The sequence below is a fragment of the Sceloporus occidentalis genome, unplaced genomic scaffold (genome assembly GCF_023333645.1).
Source record: "Sceloporus occidentalis isolate IW3139 unplaced genomic scaffold, rSceOcc1.0.p SCAF_4, whole genome shotgun sequence".
Lineage (NCBI taxonomy): Eukaryota > Metazoa > Chordata > Lepidosauria > Squamata > Phrynosomatidae > Sceloporus > Sceloporus occidentalis.
Window position 1 is genome coordinate 57,399,115 of NW_028316984.1, and position 15,509 is coordinate 57,414,623.

The 15,509-nt window shown below is 38.5% G+C and overlaps 1 protein-coding gene across 1 annotated transcript in view; it reads left to right on the top strand.

The window, feature by feature from the left end:
• The window catches only part of LOC149313891 (low-density lipoprotein receptor-related protein 1B-like), a 734,124-nt gene that overhangs the window by 246,598 nt on the left and 472,017 nt on the right, over nucleotides 1–15,509 (top strand). Inside the window, exon 6 of the mRNA XM_089523040.1 lies at nucleotides 5,841–5,969. Coding sequence (XP_089379166.1) covers nucleotides 5,841–5,969 — 129 coding nt within the window. The remainder of the gene's footprint in view (nucleotides 1–5,840; nucleotides 5,970–15,509) is intronic.

Here is a 15,509-nt window from a genome sequence, read left to right on the forward strand (position 1 = left end):
ATAAAATCTTTAGCCCACATAAGGTCAGCCCTTGAGAAAATGACATAGTTGAAGCAGCCCTAATTGCCAAGGAGGATGCTGTTTATGATCGTTTATCTGTCATTTTATTAGTGTATGTATATATACATGTATATTGTATATGTATGTGTGTGAAAGAGAGAGGGAATGTGTGTCTCGTAAAGCTTGAGTATAAACGGGAGAAAACCAGGGCTTATAATGAGTCATCCATTGGTTAGAATTGTAGTTTTGCCATTACCTGTCAAGGTAAATGATAAAGCTTATTAACAGACACAGAATTTAGGTGTAATATGGCAGGCTTATCCCACTCTTATCTGATAGCTTTGTGAAGACAGCTCTGAAGAGTGTCTCTAGGATTGAAGGCCCTGGTCTAAGAAAAGTCGCCTTTGCCTTATGGCAAAACAAGACCGTTTCTTGTAGAATAATTGGAGTGGATGGGTGGCCTCAAAAATGTTATTTAAAAATCTTAACCATTGTGTAGTAACACTGCAAAATGCTCAGTCAGAAGATGGAGCGATCTTGATCTCTAAGGGCTCTCCATTATCATATCTAGACAATATAGCAAAGTCAGGGCCTTGTTTTCATTATTCATTTGAGGAATGTATCATCATCATCATCATCATCATAATATCATAGGAAAGAACCTTTTTTTAAAAAAAATAAAAGATGGTAAGGTCTTTTTGTTATCCTTAGTCTCATCCAAGAGACTTTATTCTAAACAATTGGTCTCCAGTAAGAGGTGGAAATGTCAGATTTTGTTTGTAATGGACATCTATGTGTCAATTTCTTTGATCAAATCTGTTGTTGTACTGGGACTAAACCAGTTGTCGTCTTGGATTGTATCAAATCACATTTAGGCTAGTGTCTCCTGACATAGCCACTATCTTAAACCCTTTTTTAATGTTCTGGCAGAACTTTATTTTGACCTCAAGTGTTATTTGTTTGTTTGTTTTGAACAAGTGCTGTAGGCCACACATAGCTCTAAAAAAAAATGAAAACAGGAGAAACAACTTTCATTGAGCATAAACTATGGCAATCACAAGTGGGATCTGCTGATTCCCATAACAAATTGAGGTGAGCTGTAACTATACACAGACACACAGAGCTATTGGATTTGGTCTCACAATAACAATCTATGGAGGCCTTATGACCGTCATAAAATTTGTATGAAAATGGAGTATTTGGTGTTGAAGGCCCAGGTTTGGACGGGGGAAAACATCTTTCCCTTGAGGAAGATCAGGATCCTCCAGTTTTAATTGTACAAAGGTGTCATTAAACTCCAATATATTAATTGTCTTATACAATAATACCATAAAAACAAATATAGTAATAATAAAATATTATCAGACCCCCAAAGTCTAAGAGATTTCAGGAGCTTTCAGGAGCTACCGAAGGGCCCTCATTTTTATTTGTATTTGATATATACATAAATATATACATATATATATATTTAAGATCAGATTCCTCTTGTGAGGAATGAACTCCAGTTAATATTTTGTTTTAAGAGAGGCAGACTGGAGCAGAAGCAGCAGGCCTTTCTTCTTTTGACTTGACTTGGTGTCCTTAAAATGGCTGCCACACCTTAAGTTGCAGCTTTGCCTCTTCTTTTAAAAAGGGGAGCACAATAAATAAATTGCTTAGGCAAATTTCTCCAAAGGAGTGACTGAAAAATCCAACTAGGGGATGATGTACCTGGCAAATCCTTTTGTTAACCCTCTCTGATCCCTTCAGTCCAAGTGGATCATGGAGGAAGGAGAGGAGGAGGTGGCGGAAGTTGGTTTTGGAGGGAAACTCTCCATTTGCACTTCTGTGCAACGGAGGTCTCTTTTAAACTGGCAATGCAAGCCAGAGACAAACTCTCCATTTATATTTTTGTGGTGAGGTCTGTTTTAAACTGGCAATGCAAGCCAGAAACTCTTTTAAAACTGGCAATGCAAGCCAGAAACAAACTCTCCAGTCATATTTATGAGATAACTGAAATCTCTTTGAAAACTGGCAATGTAAGCCAGAAACAAACTTCTGGAGTAAATCTTAACCCACAAACCTAGGATTAGAAGTAGGATCATCACTCACCTCTTGAAGTCTGTCTTTATCTCTCTCTCACTGCCCAAACCTCTTCCCAGGTTTGATGTCTGCAGTGGAGCGCAATCTGGCCAAGGACAGGTGGTTCTTCCTCCTCCAGCCGCGCCAAGGTCTTTTCAGGTTGTCCATCTCACCGCCCAAACCCCTTCTGGGGATGGTGACTGCGGTGTGGCGCCTTTTGGTTAAGGACAGGGAATATTCCCTCCTCTACCGTGCCAATTCCTTTTGGGATGTCCATCTCACTGCACAGACCCCTTCCTGGGGTTGGAGATTGAAGTGGAGCGCATCTGGTCCAGGACAGAGGGATCTCCCTCCTCCAGCCACACCTGGGCTCTCTGGCCCTTCAGCCCCTTCGGCCAGACACGGCTGGGCTGTCTTTTTCTTCTTTAATGCTGGAGTTGGGCCTTGATGCCTCACAGCACAGCAGCTTCTGAACTGTCTCTCCCTGCCTGGCTTTGTTTCAGCCGTTAGAGAGGCAAAGGGATAGAGAAAGACTAAAGAAAACATTGCTGTTTTTTGCAGGAGAGAACAGATCATGAATATAAGAAGAATAGAAGAAATATTAGAAGAAATATTAAAGTCTTTAAGACAAAGGAGGAGGAGAAAAGGAAAAACACAGCCTATTCAGAGCGAGGCAGGAAAAAGACTGAGGGATGGTGGGGGTTGCTCCCTCTGGTGGCGACTCCTTCAAGTCTGTTTTTCCTGCCTATTTCGGAGCAAGAGATGGAATCAACCACGTTATAGGATGTTTCCACCTCCATCGCTGGAAAATGTTAAAAAGAAAGACTCATCATTCCTCACCTCTATTGTACATAGAGGTACAACAGAGGTGAGGAATGATGAGTCTTTCTTTATGTGGAATCAGTCACGTAATTCTATTTTTTTAAAATAGCCAGATTTTTTAAAAATAGTGAAAGAAATTAAAGCTGACAGATTAGGTAGACAGACAGGCAGTTAGATAGGTAGTAAAATACTGGAGACATATTAGAGTACCATTGCAGAAGTATTAAAGGGAGATATAAGGCCATCCTGTGTTAGGCTATTTGAGTATGATGTGAATATAAATACATCAATTCCTTTACTCCTGGTGAACAAGTACACCCAAAATCCACAAAGCAGTGATACTTTTATGGGGACAACCAAAATGCACAGAATACATGTTGAAAGTTTCCGAAACTCTGCAGGCTTCTTCATTAGGCAAAAATGTTAAAAACATACATGAGGGGAAAAAAATAAGACAATGTTAGTCACAAGTCTGCATTTTGTCAATATGTGGCTGTTTCCATTCAGGTGGTTTTGTTGATGTAGTCATATAGGCTGGCCCCTCCACCTTCTAACTATGTGGGTACTCCAGGAAATAAACAAATGGTAAGTTCCATTAGCAAACAAAGAGAGATATTCCTCTTGAGATCCAAGTTGCCTCCATACTTTGTGAAGCTGCAAGCTTCTTTGTTAGACAAACAGCACTGCTACATGGCAAACATGGCTACTCCTGGATAAGTATTATCACGGTGAAATTGCTATGACCTTACATAAATAGGATCCAGTCATTGGCCTGCAGAATTGTTTATAAAAACAAGCCACCCACATATATTGGGGAAGAAGGAACACACAAACACAGCTGTGGGAAAGGGGCTGAAGCAGAAAAAAGACAATTCTAACTTTGTCCCAAACTAGAGTTGAAAAATTTACCTTTTAGACTATAACTCCCCAAATACCCAGTCAGTACCCATGATGGAAGACTCTGGGAGTTGCAGTCTGAAAAGAGGCCTTTCCAAGTTTGCTTGAATAACATAATCAATAATTGATTCCAAACATTATTTTCATTGGGTCACAATCCCATTATTGCCACCAGTGATTGCTTATATTCAACACCATCTACTTTCTAACCTCCTCCAGCCACCAAATGAATCCAAGACAAGGAATTGTGATAGGACTTCTTCTTCAGCTTGTCACAGTCTTCTTTAGTGGTAGGAGTGGGTTCGAAAATGTCTTCTCCTTGTACCTCAAATGAAAGCTGAACAGACTTCCTTCATCCAATCTGGCTGCTACATAGTCTTACCCAATACAGAACAGTTATGGATCCGTGACTTTAGCTTACAAATTTGTAACTGCTTTACTGATTGTCAATCCTTGTCCCTTGTTTCATTTCTTTTCCATATTATAAATAAATAAATAAAACCTTTATTTATATCCTGCTCTTCTGTAGCAAGACAGAGTGGTTCACACTAAAATGTACACATACAATATAATACATAAAATTACAATAGCCCCCCCCCTAAAAAGAATTAAATATATTACAATTAAAAGAGTTTTAAAATCAATTTATAATAAAGATAACATAGACAGGGTGGTAGTAAATATATGGTGTGAGGGGGTAATCAATCTGTGGCTGGGGAATTTATTTGGGAAAGGCCTGCCGGAAGAGATCTGTCTTGACAGCTTTTTTGAAGCTGGCTAAGTTCTAATTTGATGGATCTCATCCAGCAAGCCGTTCCATAGCCTGGGAGCAGTTGCAGAAAAGGTCCTCTGGGATGTTTCACTTAATCTGGTCTTTAAAGGCTGCAATAAATTCCTCCCAGAGGACCGGACTGTGTGGGGTGGATTGTATGGAAGTAGACGATCCCTTAAATAGGTTGGACCCAAGCCATGTAGGGCTTTAAAGGTAATAACCAACACCTTGTACTGCAGCCAGAAACTAATAGGCAGCCAGTGGAGTGACTTTAGGATCGGTGTTATCCGGTCTGGATAATGGGTTGACAACCTTCTAGCACCAATACTCTTCTTTTCAGTCCTTTAAGTCCACTAAACTCCCCACTTCTAATTTTTTGTCTGAATCTTTTTTCCACTCAATAATGGCCAGTAGAGCCCTCACACTGGAGATTATCACATGATGCTTTTGTATGCCATTGTCCCACCCCTGTCCTGTCCTTCCTGTCCAGTCGTGGAAAGAACTTCCATGCATAACTCATACTTGACCCATACTTGACCTGGCTGGGAAGTTCCAGTGAAAGTGATTGTATGAATCACTTTCACATGCAAAGCATGCTGAACCTTTCATTCAGACACCCAGGAAGCAGTTGTGAAAGTGATCGTACTCAACACTTTTACATGAAAGTGTTCTAAAAAGGGCCTTTATCTATCAGTATAATTCTCCTGTCATTTGCTGTCATTTCGTATTAATGGAAGAACCTATTAATACAATTACATTTCACTGATGGCTGAATGACAGGTTCAGCATGCTTTCAATTTTGAAAGAAGGCCTGTATGGGCCTAAAACAGGTAAATGTTCCAAGATGGTTAGTCATACTCCCCTAGATGCTTCAGGAGCATAATTTGGTGGAATATTTCAGACAAAATATATGGGTTGGGGGTGGCACAGGAGACACGGGAGACATGGGAGGTGTCTCCCACAGGGAACCTCTTTGGCCCCTTCATCCCCTAGCAGTTTCAGAAGAAAGAACATTAGTATGATTAAGGAGCATACTTCTTTGCTTCTGTGAACCATATATGATATTCTCATAAAATTATTTTTTTCTTATGTTTATTCACATTTCCTCAGTCTCTAAAACCAATTTTTATATATAGAACATTACAGCTTTCAGCTGTATTTGGTTCGACACTCAAGAAGTGGCTTTGTTTGCCAGAAGGTTTACACAAAAGAAAAGGAGCTCTGAAAGAAAATCTCTCTTTTATTTTGACTCTTACTTATAATTTAACCATTTTATTCTTCCTTCCAGATTTAAATGAATGTAATCTGTATGGGACCTGTAGCCAAACTTGTGGAAATACAGATGGATCATATATCTGCAGCTGCGTGGAAGGTTATCTTCTCCAGCCAGACAAAAAGTCTTGCAAAGTTAAAAGAGGTAAGAAGAAACAGTTTGTTGTTTCTGAATATTTTTTAAAAAATAATTCTTTAGAGTTATCTTTCTCTTCAGGAAATAAAATCTGCCCCCTTGGCAAATACACAGAGCTTAGAAAGGTACTTTTAAAAAAAAGTAATTAGTCATCATTATTATTCCATGGCAAAAAGTAATCTGTCACTTTCATTGTTTCCTTTAAAAAAAGTATTTTTCATTTTCGGAAGTAACTGAAATGGGTAAAACTGAATTTTTAAAGGTATGAATTCTACAAATTACTGCTTATAATATAAAATACTCTTTCTTCACATTCAACTGTTGACTACCTCAACACCACCAACAGTGCATGAGACACAACGCAAGCCATCATTTAGTGATACCACAGGCCTGTAACTACCAGAGTAATTAAAATGTTAGTAATACCACAAAATAAGTTACTTCTGAAGTTACAGTTGCATTATAACTTGGGTGAACCTTAATGATTACAAAAAGAAATTATAAGTAGTTAGTTATTTCATTTGTAATTAGTTACCTCCAAACTACAAATATTTTAATTATACAAAAACAACACCAGAGGTATCTATCTGGAAAACCAGAACAGGCCTGTCAAGGTTCTTACAAACTGAAAATCAACACAGCAGCGCCTAGCTGCTTAGAACCTTTACCAAACAATTTGAAAGAAGGTCTTGTGTTAGTCAAACACCATTTGAGAAAAGTTTTACTAACATGAGTGGACAGTTTCACTTAGCCAAGGTTTGTAAAGCTGCCAATTCTATCCTTCATTTAAATCTCATGTGGTGTTTTCCCCTGCACAGAACTAAATGATTGTTTGTAATAATTTAAGACAACATAAATGAAATTATCAGAAGACAACTCCCTTTGGATACCGGACCTAAGACTCCGTCTTGTTCCTGGAACAGTCCCATGAGAGTTGATTTCATGATATTAATAATATGCTCTGTTAGATAATTAATGCATATTTTCATTAGTGACATTAAACTGTGTGTTTAAGAGAATTAGCAAGCTTGATTTAATGAAGTGAAATTGAAGAGAGTTTTCCTAGTCAGTGCCTTTGGTGGTCAGAGTATGTGTTGTTGTTGCTCCTGTTGTTTCCTCTATTCCATTTGCCATCAGCATTCATAATGATAAAATATATATTTCCTACAAAAAGCTTTTAAAAAGAAAAGAAAAAAGTAACCTAGCAGTTGTAATGTGGTGTCAAAATCCCATGGTGTAAATGAAAAATAAAATCAAGATTGACTTACTTTCTTTTCATTCCAAAAAAGAAAAAGAAAAAAAAGAAAGACATATTGGGTTGGGGTGGAATTCGTACTGTTCTAGAAAAGTATTAGACTGTAGAAGGGAAATGAATAATGAATGTAGCACTGGGGGAAATGTGTGTTTCTAGTGTCACAGAAATGTTTGCAATAGAGTATGATTAAAGGTATTGATAAGCTCAAGGTATAAGTTTAAATTTCATATTGATCCACAAAGCACAACAATAGATTTTAAATATAATACAAAATAAACTTTTGGAGGAAAAAAAAAAACTATTTCAATATTTTTCCACCTGCCACTCCTCAAGAAAGACATTTTAATAGGATTTGGCTAGTGTCATTCCTGATATAGGAACATAAAATATTCACCATTGATAATTGACTACATGTTAACACAAATTCCATTGTTTCACTCTAACCTAGCATGTTTAATGGGGAATGTATTATTTTAGGTAGGTTCTGGGGTCAAAGGAAAGGGATTTAGCCTGCAATCCTATACTCACTTACCTGGATTTGACTGAAATACTACTTCTGAGTATATGTATAGGATTACTAGTAATTATATTACATGAGCCTCAAATAGTACTGTGGGCCTTTGGTATCCTCTAGGGTTTGATTCCAGGACCCCCATGCATACTTACATGTCTGGATGCTTAAGTCCCCTTAATTATCAGTTGGTGTAGTTAAATGGTTCCCTTATATCAAATGGCAAAATCAAGCTTTGCTTTTTGGAATTTTCAAATTCTTGACTTTTTCCATGCCATGGATAAGTAAATCCATAGGTGCAGAATACATGGATATGGAAGACTTGATTGCAGTTAGAAGGAAAACATATAATTAAAGAATCTGAAACCAAGTATCCTGGAATTCCGTTTTCCTGATAGCAGACATATAAAAGCAAACAGTTCACAAATTCAGACTGTCATATATTCTTTGCGTACTCTGGAATGTTCCTGTACAGGTTTGCCTTGGTACTATATAAATTCTTGTTAAAGGTGCATCAACACTGTAGAAGTAATGCAGTTTGACTATAAGTGCTATAGCTCCAACCTGTGGAATCCTGGGTTTTGTAGTTTTACAAGGTCTTTTGCCTTCTCTGCCAAAATGGTCTAACATCTCAAAACAACAAATGTCAGGATTCTGTAGGATGGAGCCATAATAGTTAAGGTGGTATCAAACTGCATTATTTCTACAATGTACATGCACCCTAAATTTCCCTTCCCAGGCATGCCTAAGTTCTGTGAAGTTTCCTTCCTTCGTACAACCAATTGATATGGCTTGTCCCCACACTGTCTACTTGGTATGATTATTTTCCATAGAGAGAGGCTAAGTGTAGTATATCAATGGTTGGATGGTCTATCCAGGAATGTTACTAGGAGTGTGTGGGAATTGTGGTTTGAACCAGGTGATACTTTAAGGGGAATTGACACCACTGTTTCTGAAGCATTTGCCTTTTGGCAGAAGTGGACTGTGGCATTTGCCTGTGTCCCTTAAAAACACTGGAGCTCAGTGGAAGAGATGACGTGAGTGGGGCAAGGTACAGTGGGAGGGGAAAGGAGAGGCCTCGGTTTCTTTCAAAAATGTCAAATTTTATTTTAAAAACATTTTTAAATATTTTAAAATTTTCTTTAAAAACATCACACCTTACTAAATTTTCACATTACCCACATGAAACTATGTGACAACATTAAAGTGTACATATGATATTGTAATTTAAAGGTATAATTTAGTAGTTGTACAGGGTCACTATGGGTTGAGGTCGACTCGAGGGTGATTAACAAAACAAACAAAACTTGTTTATATCACAACTATTGCCATTACATTCACTGATATACAGGAATTACGATTTATGAGTAACATTCATGCAAAAACATTAATAACAATTCTACATTGGGTGACATGGGAGCAGGTCAAGAGGAGAGGTACCATCATGAGTTACTACACTGGGTGATGCCAACTCTATTGATACCACCACTTTTATCTTGCCAAATTCCATAGTCTTCATTCTCTCCATGGATCTTTTATCCTCTCATGATCTTAGTGTGCCTTGCAAATAAGTAGCAATAGGACTTTGTCACCACTGGACTCAGCACCACATTACCAGTGAGTGCACATAATGTTGGGTTTATTCCCCTTAACTGGATATTGCAATGTGGATTCCATGTGCAAAGATTACCAATCCCTGCCACCAGCTAGTTTTAAGATTTGCCATTTCAAGTGTTGTGTGTGTTTTTCCTTTGTAAAATAACCTAGCATACAGTATAGCAGTTGTGGCACACACTCCTCTGTCAGTGGAGGGTGGCAGGGGGTAGTCACCTACCTCTCCAGAGACAGTCATTGTAGTGTCATTAAAAGAACTGGACATTTTAAAAACTGAATGTGGGGAAAAGTTAAAATTGACAACTATAGCATCGTCTTTTTCAGCTTTATTTAATTCAGTATTCTATTGAATTTGGGAAGTAAAAATGAGGGACAATTTTTTTCCTATTCTCTTCACAAATTTCTTAATTTTAGGGATGGAAAGAACTTGACATTGAAAAGATCTGAATATGACAGTTAGAATCATAGAATAATAGAGTTGGAAGACACCACAAGGGTCATTCACTCCAACCCCCTGCCATGAAGGAACTCACAATCAAACACCCATGACAGATGGCCATCCAGCCTCTGTTTAAAGACCTCTAAGGAAAGAGAACCCACCATGTTCCAAGAAAGTGTGTTCCACTGTCTAACAGCCCTTACTGTCAGGAAGTTCCTCCTAATGTTGAGGTTGAATCTCTTTTCCTGTAGTTTGCATCCATTGTTCCAGGTACTGTTCTCTGGAGCAGCAGAAAACAAGCTTGCTCCATCCTCAAGTGGCATCCCTTCAAATACTTAAAGAGAGCTGTCATATCAGCCCTTAACTGTCTCTTCTCCAGGTTAAACATACCCAGCTCCCTAAGTCACTCCTCATAAAGCATGATTTCCAGGCCCTTCACCATTTTTGTGGCCCTTCTTTGGACACGCTCCAATTTGTGAACATCCTTTATGAGTTGTGGTGCCCAGAACTGGACACAGTATTCTAGTTGAGGCCTGACCAAAGCAGAATAGAGTGCCACTGTTACTTCCCTTGATCTAGACACCATACTTCTATTGATGCAGCCTGGAATCACATTGGCCATTTCAGCTGCCTAGATCCTTTTCAGACATAGTCTCCTTCAGCCAGGTGTCCCACAACCTATAGCTGTGCATTTCAATTTTTTTTTTGCCGTAAGTGCAGCACCTGACAATTCATTTTGTTAGCTTTGGCCCAGCTTTCTAATCTGTTAACGTCATTTTGAATTTAGATCCTGTCCTCTGGAGTTTTAGCTGTTCCTCCTAATTTGGTGTCTTCTGCAAATTTGATAAGCATGCTCCCTATTCTTTCATCTAAGTGACTGATAAAGTTAGGGCCTCAACAGACCAGCATAATGAACCAGCCTCAGGGTAGAGTGGGGGCATGGCATCCCCATGCCACCCCCATGCTGCCTGCCTGACTAGACAGCAGGTGGCGTCACACTTGTGTCTTCAGTGCATCACCACAGTGGCAGTTAGGACAACCTTTCTGCAGTGCAAAAAGAAGCAGCTTTTTGCAGCTCCTTTTTGCACCAGGGAAAGGCCAGATTGGAGCAGCAGAGTGCAGTTGCCTTGCCCCTGATCCAGCAAGAAAAGGGGCAGGGTCCTGCCGCTCCTTAGGGGCTCTCTGTACAGCTCCTGAGTAAACATTTCCTACTCATCTATGTATAAACAGAGTGAATGCTAAAACCAATATCCTTTTTAAAAAATCATTTTTGGCTACAGTCTTGTTTGTAGTCCAAACAGGATAGACCCATGAAATGAAAAAAAAATTGATTGATATCCCTCATTTCTACCAATATGGGAAACAATGAGTTTTGCATATTTCTTGATCCACAATTGAATAGTTCATTCATTGGCATTCCCCTGGGGTTCCCACACCCCTAATTTTAAGTTTTGTTTTACACCACCTTGGTGGGGTGTGGGGGTGTTTGTAATAAAATGTGCTTATCAGCTGTCTTTGTTCAAGTAAGTGAATTCATTCAACAGAATTTAAGAATAACCATTAATTACTAAAAACTTCAGTGTATCAAAACCTTCTATGTTATTCTGACAAGTGATTCTCAGATGAATGAAAGCACCTTAATGAGCTGATTTCTAATAAATCAAAGTAATAATGCCATAGTAATTGGCAGTAGGCAAGGCTGTATTGTATACACATAATAAAGATCCTTATTTCACAAAAATAATGGTTAAGATTTGTTTATGTGGCTTTTTTAAAAAAAAAATTGCTTGGCTTCCAAAACAAGATTCCACAATAAGATGTTGAAAGAGCTCTGTAAAGCTGTGGTTGGACCTCTTAAATCTGTATACAGCATTCTTTCAAACACAGATATAGATAGATATTTGTAATTAGGCAGCACCCTGTCTCCTAGTCAATCATTTATTGGCCACCTGGAAGCAATAAGACTCATTTTTGTATTATTGAGATAAGGACAGACTCTTTAGTTACAGGGGGGAAAGAGAGATGAAATACAGTTTTGCTGAGGATTCAAAATCTTTATTCTTCTTTGTCATGATTTCAGGAGTATGACTTTAGAGTCAATGTAAGAATAAAGAATATTAAAAACAGTGACTAGATTTTTTAGCTTCTGAAAAAAAGTCTGTCTTGCAAAAGCGCAAGCAAGGTTATGTGTTTCACTCATAGCAGATCTATAGGAAAAGTAGAACATAATGAAAGAAAGAGAGCCTTACTTTGATCAAAAAGTGTCTGCTCAGTCTTTGACGTGCATGTTTTTCTGCTCTTTCAAAAAAAAATATTCAGTACAAATTGACTTTATAAGTACAATGCACTTTGTGCAAAACTCACTAAATTAAAGTTCTAGGATTTAAAATCTACATTTGCCATTCTTCACCACCAATATATCATTTTTCTTTTCCCCAATAGTGAGTGTTCCCTTTTTGAGATGCCTTCTGTGCTAATCCCAGCAATAGATAACATTTTCCCAGTTATAAAAGATCCTCATTATAGCAAGATAATTCAGAATATTATAAAATTTATCAGTATTTTAAAATATATTTTTTAAAAAGCCTTTCTGCAAAGTAGCACCTCCAGTGACACATTTAAAGATCAGCAATAGAGTTGCAACTGATGGTGGCAGAGTAGACAAGAGTCTGCAATTCTTATGTGGTGTGACACTGTTTATTGATCTGAAGTTCAAGTTAAAAGCAGATATGAATAGAATAGACATCTTTCATCATCTTAAGCACAGTCAAGGGGAAAACTAGCTACTCTTTGAACAAGAGGGATATAATTAGGGGCTTTTCTGTACATGGGTTAGAGGTGTGCCATTTCATGTCTCATTAAAGCACCAAGTATAGCTTCATTATATGAACATTTTAAAACTCATTTAGCCTAATTACAGCCTCATTGTCACAAGGAGCTTGGGGTTAGGTTTTTTGTGGGTTTGTTTTTTTTAGCAGTTTGCAAATCCAACAAAGCAGATCTGCATTAATATGTTCAAAACAGTGCAAAAATATGCAGAAATTGTTTATCTTTGTTTCTCATTTGGCTTCAGGTACTTTGCATCAGAGACCTTGTCAAAATGTGAGATTTAGAACAGTGTGCTGTATAATAATAGAAAAATGGGAAGCTTGTACAAAGAAAAGAGGTCACTAGAGACAGAGGAGAAGCACAGTAAGCTGTTCTAAGAAAAGAATAGGAGATGGGTACAAAAATGCAAGGACACTTAGTAAGGGCACAGTTCACTAGTGCATAGGAACCTCTGAGAATGAGAGTTGTAGGAGTGAAGTCTTTTTTTAAAGAGTTTATATCTCAGGTATACAGAAGTTGCTGTTAATGACTTGCAAACAGTAAAGACACTAATGTATATGTTGTTGTTGTTGTTGTTGTTGTGTGCCTTTGAATCATTTCCAATTTATGGTGATCCTAAGGTGAATCTATCATGGGGGTTCTTGGCAAGATTTGTTCAGAGCTGGTTTGCCATTGCCTTCTCCTGAGGCTGAAAGCATGTGACTTGCCCAAAGTCACCCAATGGGTTTGATGACCAAGCTGGGAATCGAACTCCAGAGTCATTGTCATGGTATTTAAAGTGGTGTCAGACTCGATTTTTTCTGTAGTGCAGATGCAGCCAAAGTGAAGGGGTCTGGTGATGTCACTAGCTATAACACATTAAGCATCAACCACAGATGCTTAGACAGCTTCATTTAAATAAATAACATAAAACATAATGCCCCCGCCCCTGCACATTTGAGAAAATATGTCTCTGATTGACATTTAAAGGGCTATAAGACTGCCCCTTTGGAGCGGTCTGCAGCCGCCCCTTTTCGCCCCGGGTGGAGACCGTGGCAACCGCACACCACAGCCTCCAGAAGGAGCAAAAAGAAGCCCCCAAAAGGGCTCTTTTTGCATTCCAGAAGGGGCACCATAGGCACGTGTGTGCACCATGATGACACCCCTTATGCACATAGCCATTTAGGCACTGCGCACAGCGAGTATCATCACGGCATGTGCCATGTAGATGGGCGCACACCAAGATGCCACCCGGGCAGCACAATTAGGGCTCAGAGCGTCCGGACGCTCAACCCTCACTGCACCTAGAGGCTGGCACAAAGCGCCAGTCTGTAGAGCCCCTACGTTTTCCAAGTTGTGAACTAAAGAGAGAGGGTTCTGCTTTTAACAATTTATGGGTATTGCAATCCAGCCAAAGTAAGTTTTCCAAGTTCTACTTTAAAGAGAAAACACCCATTTCCCCCCTGATTTTCACTGTCCATTCATTGTTTGTTACAACACATAGGAGTAGGAGTCCAACCAAATAGAAACTAACATCTTCCAAGCAAAAATAAAACTGTTTTCTAAATTCTGTTTTTATGGATTTTTCACATTAACTGGTGTGTGTGTGTGTGTGTGTGTGCGTCCGTGCATGTGTTGGGCTCTTTTTTTAAAATTGCATCCCATATCCATGCACATTTGTAAATTCATGAGCAGTTACTACAAATGGAAGTCAAAAAGACATTTGGGGGGAATCGGGGGGCATAGAAGGGTTTATTCTGAAGGGAAACCAATATCTAAAAGAAATTCTCACTGCTGATTTGTTTCTGTCTGGGACATTGTCAGTCTTACTTGCTCAAAATGTAGTTCCTAAAGAGAATGGCCGCTTGCCAGTTACTGAAGGGAAGAATGAACTATTTAATGCATTTTCTCAGCACTGCCAGATGTCCTGGAAAACTGTAGTTTTCAAAGAAGTTTTGCAGAGAGGGAGCACATTAGGATTTCTTTCCCATAAACTTTCTGATAATGGAAGGCAGGGAGGGGAGATGACCGAGGACTGAGGAAGCAATAGCTTTCCACAATACTCCCTTGGCTCCCCCATGAAATCATGACGAAGATTGTCCTTACTGATGTTTTTGGATACTTGAGAATCCCCTTTCTCATGTTTTTGCCCCCTGACTCTGTTATTTTTTTGTCTTTCCTATGAAACAGGTATCAGCAGGATAGTTCTAATACAGATTGATATTGTAGTAGATAATATGGTGTATAAGTTTATTTTTCTATTTGTCAAGGAGTAAATTCTTTTCTAATGGGAGGATATGTGTGTATATTATGACTTGTAGAGTCATGCTATGTAATACATTTGTGACTTATAATTTATATTTTACATGATGGCTATTGACACTGTCCTAAAACTTTGTTTGTATATTAGTGAGGTATTAATAACAATAACAATAATAAATAATAATTTTTAAAAAGAATAGTTCTAAGACAATTTTTCTTGGGTTGTTCAGGATGGAATATACAGGATAAAAGAGTTTTTTTTTATATAGGAAGTGACTTCCTTAACTACTCTTACCTAATTTCTTAGTTAATTTCTCAGGTGTGTGTGTGTGTGTGTGTGTGTGTGTATCAGCTAGGCCAGCTGTCTTGCTCCAAGGACTAAAAGGTGATATTTGTTTCCCAGGACCTGAGGATCATATTTTTGTTGCAGTCTTCCCTTTCATTCCTGTGTGACAGGAGACAGAGGGGGGCCAATACAGCAATGAGAAAGAGGTTGCTAGCATGGGTTTTCCTAGACTGAAGTCTGCTTCCTCAGATGCATTTAGTCTCAGAGGTGCAACAAGATCTCTGTATCTTTGAATTCTTCTTCCTGAGATGTATTTTATTATATTTGTTGTTGTGGGCCTCCAAGTTGTTTCCAGAGAGGAGGAACTGGATTTG